The 21,292-nt window shown below is 44.3% G+C and overlaps 3 protein-coding genes across 3 annotated transcripts in view; all 3 read right to left on the bottom strand.

Moving 5' to 3' along the window:
- Positions 1 to 6,536, bottom strand: part of LOC309562639 (uncharacterized protein) — a 47,250-nt gene extending 40,714 nt beyond the window's left edge. The window contains exon 1 of the mRNA XM_082266895.1: positions 6,508 to 6,536. The gene's annotated coding sequence lies outside the window, so the exon portion shown is untranslated. The remainder of the gene's footprint in view (positions 1 to 6,507) is intronic.
- Positions 1 to 21,292, bottom strand: part of LOC309564412 (uncharacterized protein) — a 1,531,146-nt gene that overhangs the window by 1,403,278 nt on the left and 106,576 nt on the right.
- LOC309563432 (uncharacterized protein) overlaps positions 1 to 21,292 on the bottom strand; it is a gene marked incomplete at both ends in the record, with an annotated part of 92,770 nt that overhangs the window by 9,715 nt on the left and 61,763 nt on the right. The window contains 2 exon segments of the mRNA XM_082267827.1: positions 74 to 1,335; positions 13,312 to 14,304. Coding sequence (XP_082123953.1) covers positions 74 to 1,335; positions 13,312 to 14,304 — 2,255 coding nt within the window.

The following is a 21,292-nucleotide window of genomic DNA, read 5'->3' as shown; positions in this document are numbered from 1 at the left end:
AATAAAAAAATAATAATAGGCAGGAGACTCTGATGTGTAATGAGACTTCTTTTACCTGTAAAACATTTCAAACAGTCTGATCGGATTGAGGACGCGGTGCAGTGTGTGTTCTCTTATGTGCAACAAGGTTTCCTTTCGAAGTGAAAGATTTCCCACACTCTATACACGAAAAAGGACGCTCACCCTTGTGAATTCTTTGGTGAGTCACAAAGTTTCCTTTGTGAAAGAAAGGTTTCCCGCACTCCAAACATGGATAAGGACAGTCGCCTGTGTGTTTTCTCTGGTGCTTAACAAGGTCTCCTTTATGAATGAAAGATTCTCCACACTCTGAACATGAATAAGGACGCTCGCCCGAATGAATTCTCTGGTGTATAGTAAAGGTTTCTTTTTTGAAGAAACATTTCCCGCACTCTGTGCATGAATAAGGAAGCTCACCTGTGTGAATTCTCTGATGTTTAACAAGGCCTCCTTTCTGGATGAAACATTTCCCGCACTCTGTACATGAATAAGGACGCTCACCCGTGTGAGTTTTCCAATGTTTATCAAGGTTTCGCTTTTGAGCAAAAGATTTTCCGCACTCTGAACACGAATGAGGACGCTCACCTGTATGAATTCTCTGGTGCTGGACAAGGTTTCCTTTCAGGGTGAAAGATTTCCCGCACTCTGAACATGAATATGGACGCTCTCTTGTGTGAGTTCTTTGGTGATTTACAAGGTTTCCTTTGTGAAGGAAAGGTTTCCCGCACTCAAAACATGCATAAGGATAGTCATCTTTGTGTCTTCTTTGGTGTTGAACAAGGTTTCCTTTATGAGTGAAAGACTCTCCACACTCTGAACATGAATATGGACGTTCACCCGTGTGAATTCTCTGATGTTTATCAAGGTTTCGTTTTTCAAAGAAAGTTTTCCCGCATTGCGAACATGGATAAGGACGCACACGCGTGTGAATTCTCTGATGTTTATCAAGGTTTAGCTTTTGAGTGAAAGATTTCCCGCACTCTGAACATGGATATTGATGCACACCCTTGTGAATTCTCCGATGTTTATCAAGTTTTCTTACTTGAGTGAAACATTTCCCACACTCTGAACATGGATAGGGACGCACACCTGTGTGAGTTACCCGATGTTTATCAAGATTTCCTTTCAGAGTAAAAGATTTCCCGCACTCTAAACATGGATAGGGACGCTCACCTGTGTGAATTATCCGATGTTTATCAAGGTTTCCTTTCACAGTAAAAGATTTCCCGCACTCTGAACATGAATAAGGACGCTCACCTGTGTGAATTCTCTGGTGATCAATAAGTGATCCTTTCTGAGTGAAACATTTCCCGCAATCTAAACATGAGAATTTATTCTTACCCCTGTGAACTCTTTCATGGGGTAAGGAATATTCCTTGGGATTAGAAGGATCTGTTGATCTATCTGCAGTGTGAGATCCTAAATGGATATTTGCAATCATAGTATGTGATTGGTGAGAAGATTCCCCCTGATCAGAGGGATCCATTGATGTCTCCGGACAGGAAGGTCTGTGATGGATATTTTGTGTATTTGGATTTCCTCCTGGAGGATCCTGTGTGATGACATTATCTTCTGACTTACAATCAGCAGATAATAGAAGATGTCTCTCCGAGGAACTCCCGACATCACATCCATCTGTTGGAAAACAATGTTTAAATTAATGTTAGCAGTTCACAAATAACTAGAGCTCTTTCTCCAGACCAATGCAATAAATAGAAATACCGATCTCACAGCTGGGCACATTTGTTGGGAACATGATGTTATATTGAGGAATAGAGATGGACCTTTCATATGGTGTACAGTATCTCCTCCTCATTTGTTGGGAACATGACGTTATATTGAGGAATGGAGATGGACCTTTCATATGGTGTACAGTATCTCCTCCTCATTTGTTGGGAACATGACGTTATATTGAGGAACGGAGATGGACCTTTCATATGGTGTACAGTATCTCCTCCTCATTTGTTGGGAACATGACGTTATATTGAGGAATGGAGATGGACCTTTCATATGGTGTAGAGTATCTCCTCCTCATTTGTTGGGAACATGACGTTATATTGAGGAACGGAGATGGACCTTTCATATGGTGTACAGTAACTCCTCCTCATTTGTTGGGAACATGACGTTATATTGAGGAACGGAGATGGACCTTTCATATGGTGTACAGTAACTCCTCCTCATTTGTTAGGAACATGACATTATATTGAGGAACGGAGATGGACCTTTCATATGGTGTACAGTATCTCCTCCTCATTTGTTGGGAACATGACGTTATATTGAGGAATGGAGATGGACCTTTCATATGGTGTACAGTATCTCCTCCTCATTTGTTGGGAACATGACGTTATATTGAGGAATGGAGATGGACCTTTCATATGGTGTACAGTATCTCCTCCTCATTTGTTGGGAACATGACGTTATATTGAGGAACGGAGATGGACCTTTCATATGGTGTACAGTAACTCCTCCTCATTTGTTGGGAACATGACGTTATATTGAGGAACGGAGATGGACCTTTCATATGGTGTACAGTAACTCCTCCTCATTTGTTGGGAACATGACGTTATATTGAGGAATGGAGATGGACCTTTCATATGGTGTACAGTATCTCCTCCTCATTTGTTAGGAACATGACATTATATTGAGGAACGGAGATGGACCTTTCATATGGTGTACAGTATCTCCTCCTCATTTGTTGGGAACATGACGTTATATTGAGGAACGGAGATGGACCTTTCATATGGTGTACAGTATCTCCTCCTCATTTGTTAGGAACATGACGTTATATTGAGGAATGGAGATGGACCTTTCATATGGTGTACAGTATCTCCTCCTCATTTGTTGGAAACATGATGTTATACATGCAGGGGAACGCATATCACAAATACTCAGAAGTAAAATGAGACTGTGACCTGTTTCTTCCATAGTGCCTATACTTACTTGTGTTGATAGGTGGAGAAATTTCATCCTGTTCACTTTTCCTAATTATTCCAACCTCCTCCGTGGACGGCTGATCACCCCCCATATACGCCTTTGCTTCTATCTCTTCAACATCAACTTTTATATTAGTCCGTTCTTCACCCTAATCCCCAAAATATTAGAAAACATCTATAAACATTAGGCAGATATTACAGACTTAATGCAGCTCTGCGATTAATAAATACATTTTTATTATTGCGAGCAGTGTAAGTATCTGGTATCAGGCTACTGCAGTCTTGAACAGAAGAACTCAGACTGGAAGAGCGAAAAGTAGAAGGAGCCAATAAGCTATGCTACAGGGCTAATAAGGTTCATGCTGACAGTAGGAGAGAGCAGAGTGAAAGAGAGATGAGCCCATCAGTCTGCTGCTTCTCCTTTAAATCCCGACTCCAGGGAACTTAAAAATGATTCCTTGCAGTGGGGCTGCGCTTGCACTGCAAGGGAAAACTGTTCATTAAATCTTGGGGAGAAGAGGAGAAGCACTTTTACTTAGATCTTGCTCTACTCCCCCAGCAGATGGCACTCCCACCTCCACACTTCAACGATGGACTGTCCTGTAGCATCATTAAGTCCAATGCAGGGCTATGGACCAGGTATCAGGTAAGTAGATCTTCCACTCTACAACTCCTAGACATAAGAACACAGCACTTACAGAGTAGGCAAGGCCCCACTGCAAGGGATCATTTCCCTGAAGTTAGACTTAACTGTCTGTAGCACCCTCCTAGGTAGGTGCTAGTGAGGACATGGCTCTGTTTGGCGAGGGGTGAGTGTAGCACCCTCCTAGGTAGGTACTAGTGAGAGAGTATAGTTTTTGGCTCTGTCTGCCTATCAGAGGAGCAGCAGGGAAATCTATATTGCTTTCTGCCTACCAGAGAGCAGGATCTGTGAGTTAGGTCTGCTCACGTTGCTCAGTGTGTGATCCGTCTGGTCTAGGAAGTGTTTAACACTGGTCCAATAGGGAGGCATATTGGACAGTGGAGTAAATCTGACCAATGGGTACACAGGCTTTGATACAGCCCCAGTGATTGGCACAGACTGATTGTCTCGGTGCATTGTGGGGTGTTGTATAAAAGCCAGGAGCACATGTGCTATGTGGTCTTTGACTCGTGAGCAGAGTCCCGGAGGGAGGGTGGCGGCTGCCTCCTCCTCTGTAGAAGTGGCATGTGGTTACAGGCAGTCGGCCTGGGAACCAGAAGGAAGGAGCTGAACCCAGAGGTCCAGGAGAACTGACTGGAGGGGTAGAGACACTGGAGACCCTTGAGAAACAGTATCGTGAGTATAGGGGTCTGACCTGAGGAGGGCCACCCCAGTGTAGGATAGTCAGAGGACAGGTGTCAGCAGGTCAAGTGAAAGGGGGTACTAGGTGTGTATCCCAAAGATAATTCATCCCAACAAGTCATCTACATAGAGGCTTAACCCTAAATTCATCTAAGTGGCAAGGCAAATCAGCAGCCTGGCTGCATCTTCAGACAGGAGACCTCATCTATTGTGAATAGTTCATGTTGAAGTATCCCACTCTTTCCTTCTCCCATCCCTAATTTAAATAAAACCACAAAAACAACTACATCCCATAGACTATTCATTAACTGAGCCAGAGAATAAAGAGTTAAATTGTGCATGCTGCAGTTGCTATCGGTAACCCAGGGGGATCCCAAGGTGAAAAATCCAGCAGTCCTCTAGGGGGCAGTGCTACATGTCCAATCACAGATTGGGGAAGGGACAAGATCTGTAAGTGTTACTGACCTTCAGCAGAGAAATCAACATCTACTGTCTTGCCTATTTATGAACATATCACATGGCCATTTCCTGGGAACCCAGGGGGCCAGGGTTCCAACCATGGGGGAAGGGTGGGAGGTCGCAACATCACACCGACTTGGAATCACAGGAGTAATGAACAGCAACATGTCATTCAGAACATGATCCCCACTGGAGGAACACAAGGAGGAAGAGGACCATGATGTCATAGGACTACACTCAAGACAAACAAAAGAAAGGGACATATATTGAGTTTAAAAAAAGCAAATAAAAATGAAGGAAAGAAACTGGAAATGGGGGTGGGGAAGAGCAACAAAGACTGCACTTCAGATGCAAAAGGAAACAATAAAACAAGAGACTACATGGCAAAATGTCTTCTCACAAAGTTCTGAGGGTAAGTAAAAGATGCGCCTGGTATCCAGTTAGAAGTAAAATAAGGTGAATATCGGGATCATGCCCGCATCCTCCACCAAAAAAAAATAAAGGTGAATATGTAGTCATTTTATTAAAAGTGGTAAAGCATGATAAAAACCAAAGTGTTTTCGGGGGAACAAAGACTCCCCATTTTTTAGGGCTGCTGCTGTATGCTATGATGAGTGGGGATGTACCCAAACTGGTGTGTCTGACACTGAGATCGGGAAAGTTGCTGTAAACTTTCTTCCCCTGAAACGCGTTGATTTTATCATGCTTTATCAATAAAACCACTACTTAGTCACCTTTATTTTACTTCTAACTGGATACTGGGAGCTCCTTTTATCTATCCTCACAACTATATGCGGAAACAACCTTAAAGCTGTACCCAGAGGTGGCAGCCAAAGCCCCTCAAAAGGGCTCACTGCCACCTTTCTGCTAAGTTGGGCCGGATTCATTGGGAGCGAACTCTCCCAATACGCCCCCCCACCATCACCCACTCACAGACCCTCAACTAAGTAAGTCAGTCCAGCGCGGTCTCCTACCAGTAAGATCTACCTTCCACAAAGTTCAGAATCACTTCTGTGTTTTATACATCTACCTGATGATGGCGAGGGATCTCCTGATCTTCCTGTGTGGAATCCCGGGAATACAGAGGACGGGGACATCTCTCTGGTGGGTTCCCATTACTGGATCCATCTGTAGGAAACACACACACTGACTGAATACATTGTTTCTATGTGTTTATCAGATGATGGGGGATCTAGGTGGACCCTCCGTACTGCTCTCTCCTTTACAATAAAGTCTCCTCTTACCCGGTGATGTGAGGGGCGGCTGATTCTCCATCATGACCTCCTTGTAGAGATCCTTGTGTCCTTCTAAATACTCCCACTCCTCCATGGAGAAATAGACAGTGACATCCTGACACCTTATAGGAACCTGACACACACAATGATACAGTCACCATCCAGACACATCCCTTGTCTGTTACTGGATAAAAAAAAAAATAACCCCCAAAATTGTAAATATATACCAAACTAAATCCCTTTACAGATCATCGCTTTAGAAATTAAGTTTGATGACGACCCTAAATTGGTGTGTGTCTTTTTTTTAACTTTATTATTAGGTTACCAAGAAGTTCTATTTTTGGAGACATCATATCTCTATATAGATGGATAGATGGCTCAATGTTTAGCTTATATATCTGTACCTTTTATAATATAATCCATATGTGTGTGTATCAGCATCTGCTAGAGAGAAAAGACATCACAGTGACTATGGAGGAAGAGGACGGACATGACGGGGGGGTTTACTGGGTGTAAATATAAAATAAAATCTTATTACCTCCTCTGTTGCCAGTTCCAGCAATGTCTCCTCTCTACTCCCTCCCAACTCACCTCTGACCTGGAACTTCCTGTTTATACTTCCTGTCTGTACCCTACATCACTTCCTGTCATTACCTTACATCACTTCCTGTTTGTATATTGTGACCTGAGATCACCACCCTGTGTTAAATACAAGTACTGCAGTCTACATTATGTTTCAACATTCTGCCCCACTGCCGCATCAACCATTCCTTTATTATGTTTGTAGTGCAGACCCCAAAATGGTCCTGCTGTTCTGTCCCAGGTTCTATTCCCTATTACAGGGATTCCCAAACTATGGCCGTGAACCGTCTCTCACAAAAAAAGTCAAGTGAGCGACAGTCTCTCCAGGATTTCACTGAGGCCTTTATTCAGTATCTCCCTATATACATTGATGCCTCCTTCCAGTATCAGCCAGACCCTTTACCATGGACCTCCCGGCCAGATCCTCTGCAGACTTTATTCCAGACTGTCCTTCAAAATTTAGGAATTTGCCCCCCAGCTCTCCATTAGCTGGGACCATGTTGAACCATCTTTAGATCCTCTGGATGGTCCAGGAGGGCAGATAGCCCCTCCAGACTGGGTGTCTCATCCCCCCACCCTCCACATTACATTCTCTGAGAGCTTTCCCCCCACCATCCCCACCACATTCTTTGACAGCCCCCCCATCATCCACACTACATTCTCCGACAGCTCTCCTACACCATCCACACTACATTCTCCGACAGCTCTCCTCCACCATCCACACTATATTCTCTGACAGTTCCCCCCAGTTCTACTCCCACTATCAACACCATCCACACTACAGTCTCCCCCACCCATCCACAGTATATTCTCTAACAGCTCTCCTCCACCATCTACACTACATTCTCTGACAGCTCTCCTCCACCATCCACACTACATTCTCCGACAACTCTCCCCCCACCATCTACACTACATTCTCCGACAACTCTCCTTCACCATCCACACTACATTCTCCGACAGCTCTCCTCCACCATCCACACTACATTCTCCGACAGCTCTCCTCCCACCATCCACACTACATTCTCCGACAGCACTCCTCCCACCATCCACACTACATTCTCTGACAGCTCTCCTCCACCATCCACACTACATTCTCTGACAGCTCTCCTCCACCATCCACACTACATTCTCCGACAGCTCTCCTCCCACCATCCACACTACATTCTCCGACAGCTCTCCTCCACCATCCACACTACATTCTCCAACAGCTCTCCTCCACCATCCACACTACATTCTCCGATAGCTCTCCTCCACCATCCACACTACATTCTCCAACAGCTCTCCTCCACCATCCACACTACATTCTCCGACAGCTCTCCTTCCACCATCCACACTACATTCTCCGACAGCTTTCTTTCCACCGTCTGGAGTATCTTCTCTTACCAGCTGCACCCAGTGCATTTACTGCAGTATTCTTTTGAGTTTTCTATAAGTGTGCTTTTACCCACCTAGCCACCAGTGTTAGGAACATTCTTTCTTCCGATGACCACCAATTTAAGGAAGTCCCTCTGCACTGACCACCTATGTAAGAAGGTCCTTCACTTACCATCAGTGTAAGCATGGGAATCCAGGTTGATTGCTTTGGGGTCAGTACATTTTTACAGTGCTTCTTTCTGCTTCCAGTAGATCCAAATACACACTTTTCAGTAGAACACACACACATTATTGCTGCATTTTATTGTTACCATTGCTCGTTTTTCCCACGTCTTAAGAAATTGTCGTGGTGTTGTCACAGTTGCTTGTTTGTTACCCCATGTATCGTGTTATCCACCTTTGCTTTACACCTGCTGTCACATTTGCCAGCTTTCTACCCACATTTTGGACAATTTACATGGTGCCAACTATGTAAGTATCAGAGTTTCATATGAGAACTGTATTACTATAATTCAAAGAGTACAGTAATACTTTTGTTGAGGGAAAAAAAATTTGCCCCTTTGGATGATCATTGTACATTGCGAGATTTTTTACAAACTTTGTTGCAGATTCCTACCTTCTGTTTTTCTGAAGAAATAGCTGTTTGTTTGTCCTTCCGTGTCCATGTGCAAAGTGAATGTTAATGGGTGTGACTTTTTCATTATTGATCCGCTGTTGCACTTGCAGGGCTCTAATAAGGAAAGTGACAGGGTCTGCATCCTTTTAGATATGATTAACCTTTTGGGAGCATCTCAGTATCATCTATTTGGACTTTAAAGTCAATCAAATCTTTTTTTTTTTTTTAACTGAAACCATTTATTTTATTTTGTGTACCTATAGTATCGTGTTAAATTAAAATCAATGTCATACCGTATAGCAAGTAACAGACATTATTGGCTGAATAGTGTACATGTAGCACTGCCCACTTGAGGGCTGCTGGATATAACACTCTCTGGATTCCCCTGGGTTACCCTTAGCAACTGGTAGCAGAACATTTAAGTCCTTGGCTCAGTCAATGATCAGTCCAGGGGATGTTATTTTGTAGTTTTATTTAGACCTTGGATAGGAGAAGGAATGAGTGAGATACTCCAACTAATAACTATTCACAGTATTAAGGACAACCGACTTTAGGATGCGGCAAGTGAAGATATTTTAAATGTTCCTGTTTGCAATTCTCTTCAGGGTTCAAAGCTCAGCACCCCCTTTCTCTCTCACTGTGTGTGCTGACACCCGTCCACTGACTCTATCCTCTGGAGTGGTCCCCTTCCTGAGCAGACCCCCTGGGCAAGTTCCTCTGTACTTACGGACACTGTTTTTCCAGAGTCACCGTGGAGTTGCCTCCAACTCCACCAGTCAGCTTCTCCTGGACCTCTGGATTCAGCCACACACTCTGGTTCACCAGGCCGACTGTCTGTGACCACCATCCACATTTACAGAAGAGGAGACAGCCGTCACCCTCCTTTCGGGACCTGGCTTCCCGCCCAAAGACCCCCTGCCTCATGTGCTCCTGGATTTCATACCCTATGCCATGATGCACCACTCTCTGTGCCAAACACATGGGATGGTATCAAAGCCTGTGTGTCATTGGCTGGATTACCTCCACTGTCCAATGTACCTCTCCATTGGATACAATGGGGACACTCCCTCGGCCCACATGAATCACACATTGAATACATGGAGCATGCCTAACTAGTAGATCCAGCTCCCTGTTAAGCAGAGAGCTCAAATGCTTTACCTATTGCTTTCCTGTTAAGCAGAGGAAGCCAAAAACTATACCTGCTATCTAGCACCTGACTAGAAGGGTGCTACATACATATTATCACAAAGTAGTTGCCCATATCAAAACCCAAACCGGACTCTAGATTAGGGGTCTCCAAACTTTCTAAACAAAGGGCTAGTATATTGTCCTTCAGGACAGAAGAGGGTAGAAAATGTTCTAGCTTCAGTGGAAGTAAACAATGTCTCAGGTTTGGGAGGTCATTGGGAGTAAACAAATGATATATGCACCTATGGTCAGTAGGATGGAGAATAGCGCCATATCATTGGTGTTATAGTGGAAAGAATAGTGCCCTATCATTGGTATCTCACAAAACCTCAACAGTCTGCACCTTGTAATTTTTTTGTAGAAAACTCCTCAATGGTGCCTCATGTCTCACTTGGACAATACGAATCCCAAAATGAACTCCTCCTTATTCAGCAAAAGGAAAGGGGGAGGGAGGTGGAGTGGTTATATGGCATAAAAAATTAACCATATTGGGGATCATCTTTAAATTGATTGTAGGGTCCTGAAGGGGCCACCAAATGACGTCACAAGTCACATCGGGTAATGATCATACGGGGCGATGTCACTTCCAGGCTGCCACCAACATTGATGCTGCACCACCCATTCTCGCCCCAACCAAGAGAGGAAAAAGGGCAAAAAGATTAAAGGCCTCAACCGTGTCCAATCCTCCTACCTCCCAGCATACTGGACCAGAGGGCAGACCTCCCAACACGCAACAAATGTTAGCCCCCCAATAGCCACACAAGGGCATGAGAGGGAGGGTCTTTCTGTGCCGGGTGTACTTAAATGAGATCCCTCTTATAAAGGGATCGTTCCCCTCAGGACAGCCAAATGAGACATCCGTTTACAGCAATGAAACAAAAAGAAAATCTTTACAAGAAATATAGAATTACAAATTACTGTAGATTGCACACACAGAGTAATCCATTCCCTATATCTATAAATGCTTATACATTTTATTCATATCTTACAGAGAGATCACATAGGTATCGACACATTATTTACAGACAGAGAGATATTAGAGTCCAGAAAATACCAGTTTTTCATATTTTACCGTGATCTCTGATGTTCCAGCCTATGATAGTGAGAGTGGCGCCGTAACATCATGCTGGGTAGTGACGTCAACCCACATAGCCCACACAACCCACGATGTCACTTCCGGGTCACCATCGACATGGAAAATGCACTGCCCATTTCCGCCCAACCAATGGAGGAAGAAGGGCAAAAAGATGAAAAGGCCGCACCTGTGTCCAGTTCTTCTACCAACCAACATACTGGGCCGAGGGGAACCTCCCAAAATGCAACCACAAGTTGCCACAGGACATCAATGTGTGACGAAAAGCGCCACACGGAGCGACGTGCTGACATCACCGCGCTTCTCTGATCCCGGAAAGATGGGCGTTCGTGTATTAGCTGGACGGCTTGTGTTTTTCTAATGCATCTTTAATGCTTCCTAGATGTAAGTGCAATCTTTTTTTGTTGTATTAAAGTGTGTAATGGTTTTACATTATGGCGAGTCTTTATATTCTTTTGGGGAACTTCAATGAGAGTGATATCCTGAGGGTGGATTCCGCGTCATACGGACTCTGTGGAGGGCTCCAGCCGAGATCGTTGCTGACCCTTTATGTCTTGGAAATCCGTGTATGTTGGGAGTTGCCATCTTCATATCCCTCCTAAATGGATAAAGGCCCTGGCTGGGTATAAGCCACAAGTGTATTTGACCTCCCATGATAGGAGGTCCATATAAGCTGGTAAGCCAGCACTTTATATGGTGGAGGTCACACTTTAATTTGGGTGTTGGATGGTGTCAATATCACTGGAAGGATTCCTCTCATCATAACTTGGACTACATATCTTTTCATTATTTTATTATTTGCACTGGTGTTTTAGCAATATCTAATGATTGCCCATTAAGGATGGTCCTTTCACATGAGGACTGTTTTTCTATCATTTGGACTATTTCTTTAATTTATATATTATAATTTGTATTGGTGTTTCAGAGCAGCTCTATTTATAACTGTTTATAATTTGCTGTTTAAGACCCCGTTCACACTGGGGCGACGCTACTTGCCGGGGCGACCTCACAGGTCACGGTGCGCAGCTCGCACCGTGACCTCAGAGCGGCCGGCATGGACTTCATAACATTGAAGTCAATGCAGGTCGCTCCGGGTCGCCCCAAAGAAGCTCCGGACCCTTTTTCTAAGTCGGAGCGACTTGTGTCGCTCCTATTAGAATGGGTCCACAGCTTCTCTATGGCAGGCGACCTGTCAGGCGACCAGGTCGCCTGACAGGTCGCCCCAGTGTGAACGGGGTCTTACTGTGATTTCTGGTGTCCCGGCCTATGATAGTGAGCTTGGCGTCATAACACAGCGTGTAGTGACGTCACCCCGCATAGCAGGCAATGTCACTTCCGAATTACCACCGACATGGACAATGCACTGCCCATTCCCACCCAACCAACGGAGGAAGAAGGGCAAAAAGCTGAAAAGGCGGCACCCATGTCCAGTCCTCCTACAACCCTACATACTGGGTCAAGGGGCGGACCTCACAAAATGCAACCCCAAGTTAGTCTACCCCCCATAGCCACAATGTTAGGCTGCTTTTTTCAGAATTAAACCCTTTCAAAAAGCATTTATAATTTGCTGGTTTACCGTGATCTATGGTGTTTCGGCCTAGGATAGTAAGCTTGGCATCATAACATCACGCCGCGTAGCGACATCATCCTGCATAGCAGGCGATGTCACTTCTGGGTCACCTCCGACACGGACAATGCACTGCCCATTCCAACCCAACCAACGGAGGAAGAAGGGCATAAAGCTGAAAAGGCCACTCGCATGTCTAGTCCTACAACCCAGCATACTGGGCCTGGGGGCGGACCCCACATAATGCAACCCCGTCAGCCCCCCCATAGCCCCAATGTTAGGTTGTCTCTTCAGAATTAAACCTTTCCAAAAAGGGTTTATAATTAGATGCCTCATTTAGGGATACCACAAAGTCACAAAGTGGGGGGCAGAAACTGTAGTAGGCAAGAAGAACTAGCCCATAAAACACCTACAAATGTAATATCACTTCTTCCAGGATGCCCCCTTAAAAAATGTATATTTTCTTCCTACAGCTCTATAAATTAAACAGTAAAAACCATCGTAGCTTCATAAAAAAAAAAAAAAAAAAAAATAGACAGGTGTCTCTGATGTCCAATTAGACTTCTTTTACCTGTAAAATATTTCAAGCAGTGTGATCATGTTGAGGACACTGCAGTGTGTGTTCTCTGATGTGTAACAAGGTTTCCTTTCACAGTGAAAGATTTCCCGCACTCTGTACATGAATAAGGACGCTCACCTGTGTGAACTCTCTGGTGTCTAACAAGGCTTGTTTTCTGAGTGAAAGATTTCCCGCACTCTGAGCATGAATAAGGACGCACACCTGTGTGACTTCTCTGATGCTTAACAAGGTCTCCTTTCAGAGCAAAAGATTTCCCGCACACGGAGCATGAATAAGGACGCTCACCCGTGTGTATTCTCTGGTGTGTAACATAGCCTGTTTTATGACTGAAAGTTTTCCCACACTCTGAACACGAATAAGGATGTTCACCAGTATGAATTCTCTGGTGTTCAACAAGGCTTCTTTTCTCTGTGAAAGATTTTCCGCACTCCGAACATGAATAGGGACGCTCACCTGTGTGAATTCGCTGGTGAATCACAAGGTTTCCTTTCTGAGAGAAAGATTTCCCACACTCTGAACACGGATAAGGACGCTCACCTCTGTGTCTTTTCTGGTGTGTAACAAGACCTTTTTTATAAGTGAAAGATTCTCCACACTCTGAACATGAATAGGTAAGCTCACCCGTGTGACTTCTCTGGTGTGTAGCAAGTTCTTCTTTTTTAGGGAAACCTTTCCCACACTTTGTACATGAATAAGGACGCTCACGTGTGTGAATAATCTGGTGTTTAACAAGGACTACTTTCTGAGTGAAAGATTTCCCGCACTCTGAACAGGAAAAGGGACGCTTACCCGTGTGAATTCTCTGATGTTTATCAAGGTCTCGTTTTTGAGCAAAAGATTTCCAGCACTCTGCACATGGATAGGGACGTTCACCTGTGTGAATTCTCTGGTGCTGCACAAGGTTTCCTTTTAGAGTGAAAGATCTCCCGCACTCTGAACAGGAATAGGGACGCTCACCCGTGTGAATTTTCTGGTGTCTAGTAAGTGCTCCCTTCTGAGTAAAACATTTCCCGCACTCTGAACATAGGAATAGATTCTGACCTCTGTGAGCTCCTTCATGGGGTAAGGAAGATTCCTTGGGATTAGAAGGATCTGTTGATCTATCTGCAGTGTGAGATCCTAAATGGATATTTGCAATCATAGTATGTGATTGGTGAGAAGATTCCCCCTGATCAGAGGGATCCATTGATGTCTCCGGACAGGAAGGTCTGTGATGGATATTTTGTGTATTTGGATTTCCTCCTGGAGGATCCTGTGTGATGACATTATCTTCTGACTTACAATCAGCAGATAATAGAAGATGTCTCTCCGAGGAATTCCCGACATCACATCCATCTGTTGGAAAGAAAATGTAGAAAATGTCAGTCTTTCACAAATAAGAGTTTTAGCTCCACGTCCCCGCCAGTGGAAAAAGTGGAAATGTCGATCTTACAGATGGAATCCTTATTGCCCTCACAAATCAATCAGAAAAGTGTTCACACTGAGTCCATATATCATCTGCAAATTCTTTAATATTAAATAGCTATGACTAAGATTTCATTAGCTAAAACATGTTAGTTGATGTTGCTACATTGGGTTGCCTGGATTGGTCTGGATTTTAAAATAATAAAGAATTTGCAAACCATATATGGACTCCAACGTGAGTCAGTAATGAAATATAATTTTGTGGAAACATATCATTATATGAGGAATGGAGATGGACCTTTCATATGGTGTACAGTATCTCCACCTCATTTATTTGGAACATGACGTTATATTGAGGAATGGAGATGGACCTTTCATATGGTGTACGGTATCTCCTCCTCATTTGTTGGGAACATGACGTTATATTGAGGAATGGAGATGGACCTTTCATATGGTGTACGGTATCTCCTCCTCATTTGTTGGGAACATGACGTTATATTGAGGAATGGAGATGGACCTCTCATAGGCGGAACAGTATCTCCTCCTCATTTCCTCATTTGTTGGGAACATGGCGTTATATTGAGGAATGGAGATGGACCTTTCATATGGTTTACAGTATCTCCTCCTTATTTGTTGGGAACATGACGTTATATTGAGGAATGGAGATGGACCTTTCATATGGTGTACAGTATCTCCTCCTCATTTGTTGGGAACATGACGTTATATTGAGGAATGGAGATGGACCTTTCATATGGTGTACAGTATCTCCTCCTCATTTGTTGGGAACATGACGTTATATTGAGGAATGGAGATGGACCTTTCATATGGTGTACAGTATCTCCTCCTCATTTGTTCGGAACATGACGTTATATTGGGGAATGGAGATGGACCTTTTATATGGAGTACAGTACTTTCACTTCATTTGTTGGTAACATAATTTTGCTGTAATAAATTGTATCCAAAACTTAACTTTTGCCTAGTGTTCAGCCTCCTAAATCCAGGGTATATACCCAGAGGTCAAACCACCTGTTTTTACCTCCCTTTAAACTGAAAAAATTAATAGGTGCGCTGTTGGTGAATATAAATTAATAGCCGCAACCAAATGATCCAATTATGCAATTGGAATAAAGAATATGTGAAAAAATTGGTCAGGTGCGCAAATTAATGTGACAAAAATTATATCAATACACAACTATATTGATAATAAAGTGAAGTGAAAAATATGTATACACATAAAAAAAATGTCCATAAATCACTGGTGTATAAAAAAATGAAATGTAGACATCCAAATCCAATGGTGCAAATTCATAATAAGTGATACATATTCCCTCCACCATACAAGTTCTGCTCTCACCAGACGGGAATGATGGAAGTGCAATATCCACTCAAAAATACACTATTGTGCAATGTGAAAGATCCCGCTTTCCACACGTGGACATCCAAATCAATAAAAGCCTCTTACCAAAAAACCAACATGAGAAAGCATGTATTGTCCAGTGGAAGAACTTCCTTCTCCTTGTTATAGTAGGAACAGATCCAGATGATTCATAATGAAATCCAGCTTACACATATATGCTTGGAGACCATCCCTCAGAGTGTACCCAGAGAGAAATGAATAGGCGGACAATAGTGCATTACCTCTAAAAACTTTTTAGTTGGCCTATTATTATTATTGATATAATTTTTGTCACATTAATTAGCGCACCTGACCACTTTTTTCACATTTACCTCCCTTAGCCACTCATGTAATTAAGGCCAGTGTTGTCTGAGGATTTCTTATTGTATCCAGAAGAAATGAGGGGAATGGATGTGGGCACTAAATTAGTATATCACAAATCACTCACAGTTGCCCCTAAACAAGGATCTGCAGGAGACTTTACCCACCCAGATATGGCACCTCACGCATGCCAGTCTAGTGAACATAGCCTCAACCATACCCAGCAGAGATGGGTTTCTAACTTTCACCAGAATGAAACCACACCAGTCCAGGCCAGTTCTCCAAGAGGGTATTTCCCTACCCAGTACTGACCTTCCCCAGGCACTGAAAATGGAGTGTCCCCCAGGTCTTCTCCTGCCCGTAAAGAGTAAGAGCCTGGGGGGGGGGGGGGGGTGAGAGTCCCAACCTTAGAGTGAGAAAGAACTATAAAAAAGGAGAGTGGAGGACTGCAGACGAGAATCCTGAACTGAGCCTCCTACCACCCAGATCCAAGTGAGATGTCTCCTCCAGATGGGGGAAAAACAATAACTGACTAGTTTACCAGAAGGACTTCCTTTTAAAACATTTTATTGGTTATGCCCTTCCTGTTGCTGTTGGAAGAGCCTAAAGCCTCGTACACAAGCAACGATTGTTGGCCGACCGATCGGCCGTCTTTTGTCCAGTGTTGTTGTGTTGGTTGAAATGTGCTCTAGACTGCACACAAATTTTTTCGGCCAACAACAACCAACTTCAGAAGTGATGTCATGTGCTGGTTTACTTTCCGTGTGTTTTTTCTTCTCTGAGCATGCCCAGTCTTGCTCATCTGATTTTTGTCTGCCGAAATCTGTACTGACTGACGAACAATCGGCCGTTCTGTTGACGGCCAACAAAAATTTTATAGCATGCACACCAGATTTTTTTCTGCCAAAAAGTCGCAGTCGGTTGTCGGAAGCATCATACTAACAAGCCGACAATCGGCCGATCGGACGTTGGCCGAAAATTCACAGCCAACAATCGTTGCGTGTGTACGCGGCTTAAATCTCTCATGCGTTGTCCTGGAAGACGATTTGGGAAATATAGGTATTATCTACAAGATACGTACAAATTTTAAGTGGTTTCAACCCTTTCGCTGGCACAGTTGTTGTTGCAGTTTTCTTCTTTTTTTTTTTATTTGCGCACGTTTAAAAAAAAAACATTTTAGGCCTGAAGATTACATAGAACTTCCTAACATTATATATTTTATGTAAATAGAGACCCTAGTAAATAAGAGTGGTAGTTCCAATTTTTTTATACTATATGATATTTGCACAACAAAATTGCTTATGAGGGTCCAGAGGTGCACTCAGCTCTTTAGATCACCATCCACCCAGTGAGATCTTCCACAATGTCCACTTATGTGAGCCAGGAAAGAAGGGTGCCTCTGAACTTATACCAAGGAAGGGAAGAAGAGCCTCATATAGTGTAAATCAATTTATAAAAAAAAAGTAAAGAAGTAGTAATGCATTCGCACCGGGTTGCTCCTGAGGATGTCGCAGATTGATGATGAAACGTGTAGGATGGGACTTCTGGTTCACGTCACTTTTGCTTTTTGGAATGCACAGCAGTCATCTTAGGTCCGGCGCTTCCTGATTTTCTTATATGTAAAAACAGACATTATAACCACCATATAAGAAAAACAGGAAGCACCAGACCCGAGATGGACACCATGCATTCTAAACAGTGGAAGTAACGTCAACCAGAAGCCCTTTCCTACGTGTTTTATCATCCTCAGGGGCAACCTGATGTGAGTTCATAACTACTTTTTTACTAAACTGGTTATGTTAGGAAACACACACACTGACTGAATACATTGTTTCTATGTGTTTATCAGATGATGGGGGATCTAGGTGGACCCTCCGTACTGCTCTCTCCTTTACAATAAAGTCTCCTCTTACCCGGTGATGTGAGGGGCGGCTGATTCTCCATCATGACGTCCTTGTAGAGATCCTTGTGTCCTTCTAAATACTCCCACTCCTCCATGGAGAAATAGACAGTGACATCCTGACACCTTATAGGAACCTGACACACACAATGATACAGTCACCATCCAGACACATCCCTTGTCTGTTACTGGATAATGTCCCAGAATTCCCGGCACCGCTCACCTCTCCTGTCAGAAGCTCAGTGACCTTCTGGGTGACTTCTAGAATCTTCTTCTTGGTGTTTCGTTTAAGAGTTTTGAAGGGAATGGAAGGAACGTTAATGGGGCTCTGTTTTTTCAGTTTTGTGAACAAGTGGTGATTTGTATTATTTTCAACAGATGTCTTCTTGACGATCACACCGTTCTGTATTATACAGCAACACATAATATCATGAGCATAATGTGATTTATTATTAGAGATAAGAGTGATGTATGTGACCCCCCCAGAATCCTCCTCACCTTCCCAGTCAGCAGGTAGATAATCTCCATGGTAAGGTTCAATATCCTCTCCTCCAAGCTACATGTATTGTTTTCTTTATTTACATAACTGAGCGGCTGTTGATTCGCCATCATGACGTCCTTGTAGAAATCCTTGTGTCCTTCAATATACTCCCACTCCTCCATGGAGAAATAGACAGTGACATCCTGACACCTTATAGGAACCTGACACACACAATGATACAGTCACCATCCAGACACATCTCTTGTCTGTTACTGGATAATGTCCCAGAATTCCCAGCACCGCTCACCTCTCCCGTCAGCAGCTCCATCATCCTCTTGGTGACCTCTAGAATCTTCTTGGCATTGTTCCTCTTGGGTTTCAGGCAGTGAGGTGAAGGCACTCTGATGGTTAAATCATCGTCACTCTGCATTTAAAGAGCAACAATAATGTAATGTGACCTCCCAGAATCCTCCTCACCTGTCTGGTCAACTAGGGCTCGTTTGCACTTGCTTCAAAATGTGGCATTAGACACACTTCTCTAAAGCTAAATAAAATGGTTAGCTTACAGTGCTGGTCACATGTTGTGTTTGCTTTGCTTCAAAAATTATCCCCATGTTGCTTTCTTGGTACTTCAAAGGGTCTCTAAAGCCTCCATAGAAGTCTTTGACAACACTCACTTACAGCACCTGAAGTTTTTGAGAGGCTCTTATTCAGAGTTAGCTTTGCTTTTTTTGGAGGTATTGCAGATATGAGATATCCCAGGATGCACTGGGAGACCAACAAGTGAACTGGAATGACGTCATCAGTAGTCACTTCCGGTTCATGTGTATATATTTTGGGAGTGTCTGGTGCAGACGTCACATATAGTGTGCAGTGTGGAGCAGCAGGAAAGTGAGAGGGGTCCAGACTGGAGTGGAGCAACTAGCAAACGGCACACGTGGTGCGCAACTTGGGAATGCTATAGCGGAAGGTGAGCAGGGACTGGAGAGAGAGGATTGAGCGGCAAAGGATCAGCAGAGCTGGGGGACAGGAGCAGGAAAAACTAGCAGAAAAACACATGGTGCGTAGAGTGGGAGCAATATAGCCGGAGGAGAATGGGGACCAGAGAGAGGACCAAAGGATCAGCAGAGTTGGGGGTTACTACTGAGTGGGGGTTTGGCAGAGCTGGGGGTTACTTTTGAGCAGAGGATCTGCTGAACGATGGTACTAATAAACTGGGGATCTGCTGAATGAGGGTACCAGTAAGTTGGGGGTACTACTGAGCTGGGGTTCTACTGGGCTCCTTTAAACGCATCAAAAATCAGCACAAACACAGGGCATTTGCCAAGCCTCATTAAAGCTTCAAAAAAGCATCACTGAAGCATCATCAAAGCACCAAAAACACATTAAAAAAGCATATTAAAGTGGTAGGCACTTTGTTGTTCGTTAAAGTCGAAGCAAGTGTAAATGAGCCCGAACAGAGATAAGAGTGATGTCATGTGACCTCCCAGAATCCTCCTCACCTGTCCGGTTAGCAGGTAGATGATCTTGAGGGTGAGGTTTAGTATCTTCTCAGCCATGTGACTCGGGTCCTTCTCCATCCTCATTGATGAGATTATGTGATCCATACAAGACTGAACTCTATGGACAGATAATATAGCGACCATTAGAACTCATAGAGAAGCTGAGATTCATTTTAAATCCTCTGTCCGAAAGTGAGGGAAATTCACAACTGTGTCAATGAATACCAAATACATTAAACATCAAAACCATGAGTGCCTGAAGAACTAAAAAATAAATATGATACCTAAAATCTTAAGTATACAACAAACTAAAAACCTTTACAGGTCAACACTTTGGAAATGAAGCTCGATGAGGACCCTAAAATGGTGTGTGTGTATTTTTATTTACTTTATTATTAAGTTAGTGAGAAGTTCTATTTATGGAGACATCATATGTCCATGTAGATCACGGGTGGCAAACACAAGGCCCGCGGGCCAAATCTGGCCCGCCAGGCCTTTTCATGCGGCCCGCGGCTGCCTGCCACATCTGTGTCGATGTCACGCAAAAAATACATCCTCCGGCACCCTCTTAGCGAATGCGCGGCCAGCCGGTCTCCAAGCTGACATCTCACGCTTCCTCTCCTGGCGGAGCCGCTGTGTTTGTGCGCAGTTTTCTTTTTTGGGGGGACCGGGGTGGGGTGGTGAGGGCTGTGGAGGCAGGTGGGAGGATGGGAGCAGAGCGCATTCCTCTGCCCCGCATGCCAAAACTCTGCACGCAACCCCGCACTCCATGCGCAGCGCACTCATGAACCCCGCATTCCGTACCCAGCGCACGCCAAAACTCTGCACTCAACCCCTCACTCCATGCGCAGCGCACTCCTGAACCCCGCACTCCGTACCCAGCGCACGCCAAAACTCCGCACGCATCCCCGCACTCCATGCGCAGCGCACTCCTGAACCTGCACTCCATATGCAGCGCACTCCTGAACCCGCACTCAATATGCAGCACACTCCTGAACCCCGCACTCCATACCCAGCGCACGCCAAAACTCCGCACTCCATGCTCAGCGCACTCCTGAACCTGTACTCCATATGCAGCGCACTCCTGAACACCGCACTCCGTACCCAGCGCACGCCAAAACTCTGCACGCAACCTTGCACCCCGTACGCAACTCTGCACGCAACCCCCGCACTCCATGCGCAGCGCACTCCTGAACCCCGCACTCCGTACCCAGCGCCCACCAAAACTCCGCACTCCATGCGCAGCGCGCTCCTGAACCTGCACTCCATATGCAGCGCACTCCTGAACCCGCACTCCATATGCAGCGCACTCCTGAACC

The sequence above is a fragment of the Pelophylax lessonae genome (assembly GCF_965119305.1).
Source record: "Pelophylax lessonae genome assembly, chromosome: 9".
In the NCBI taxonomy this organism is placed as follows: domain Eukaryota; kingdom Metazoa; phylum Chordata; class Amphibia; order Anura; family Ranidae; genus Pelophylax; species Pelophylax lessonae.
Note: the sequence above shows the minus strand (reverse complement) of the source record. Positions and strands in the feature narration are given on the sequence as shown.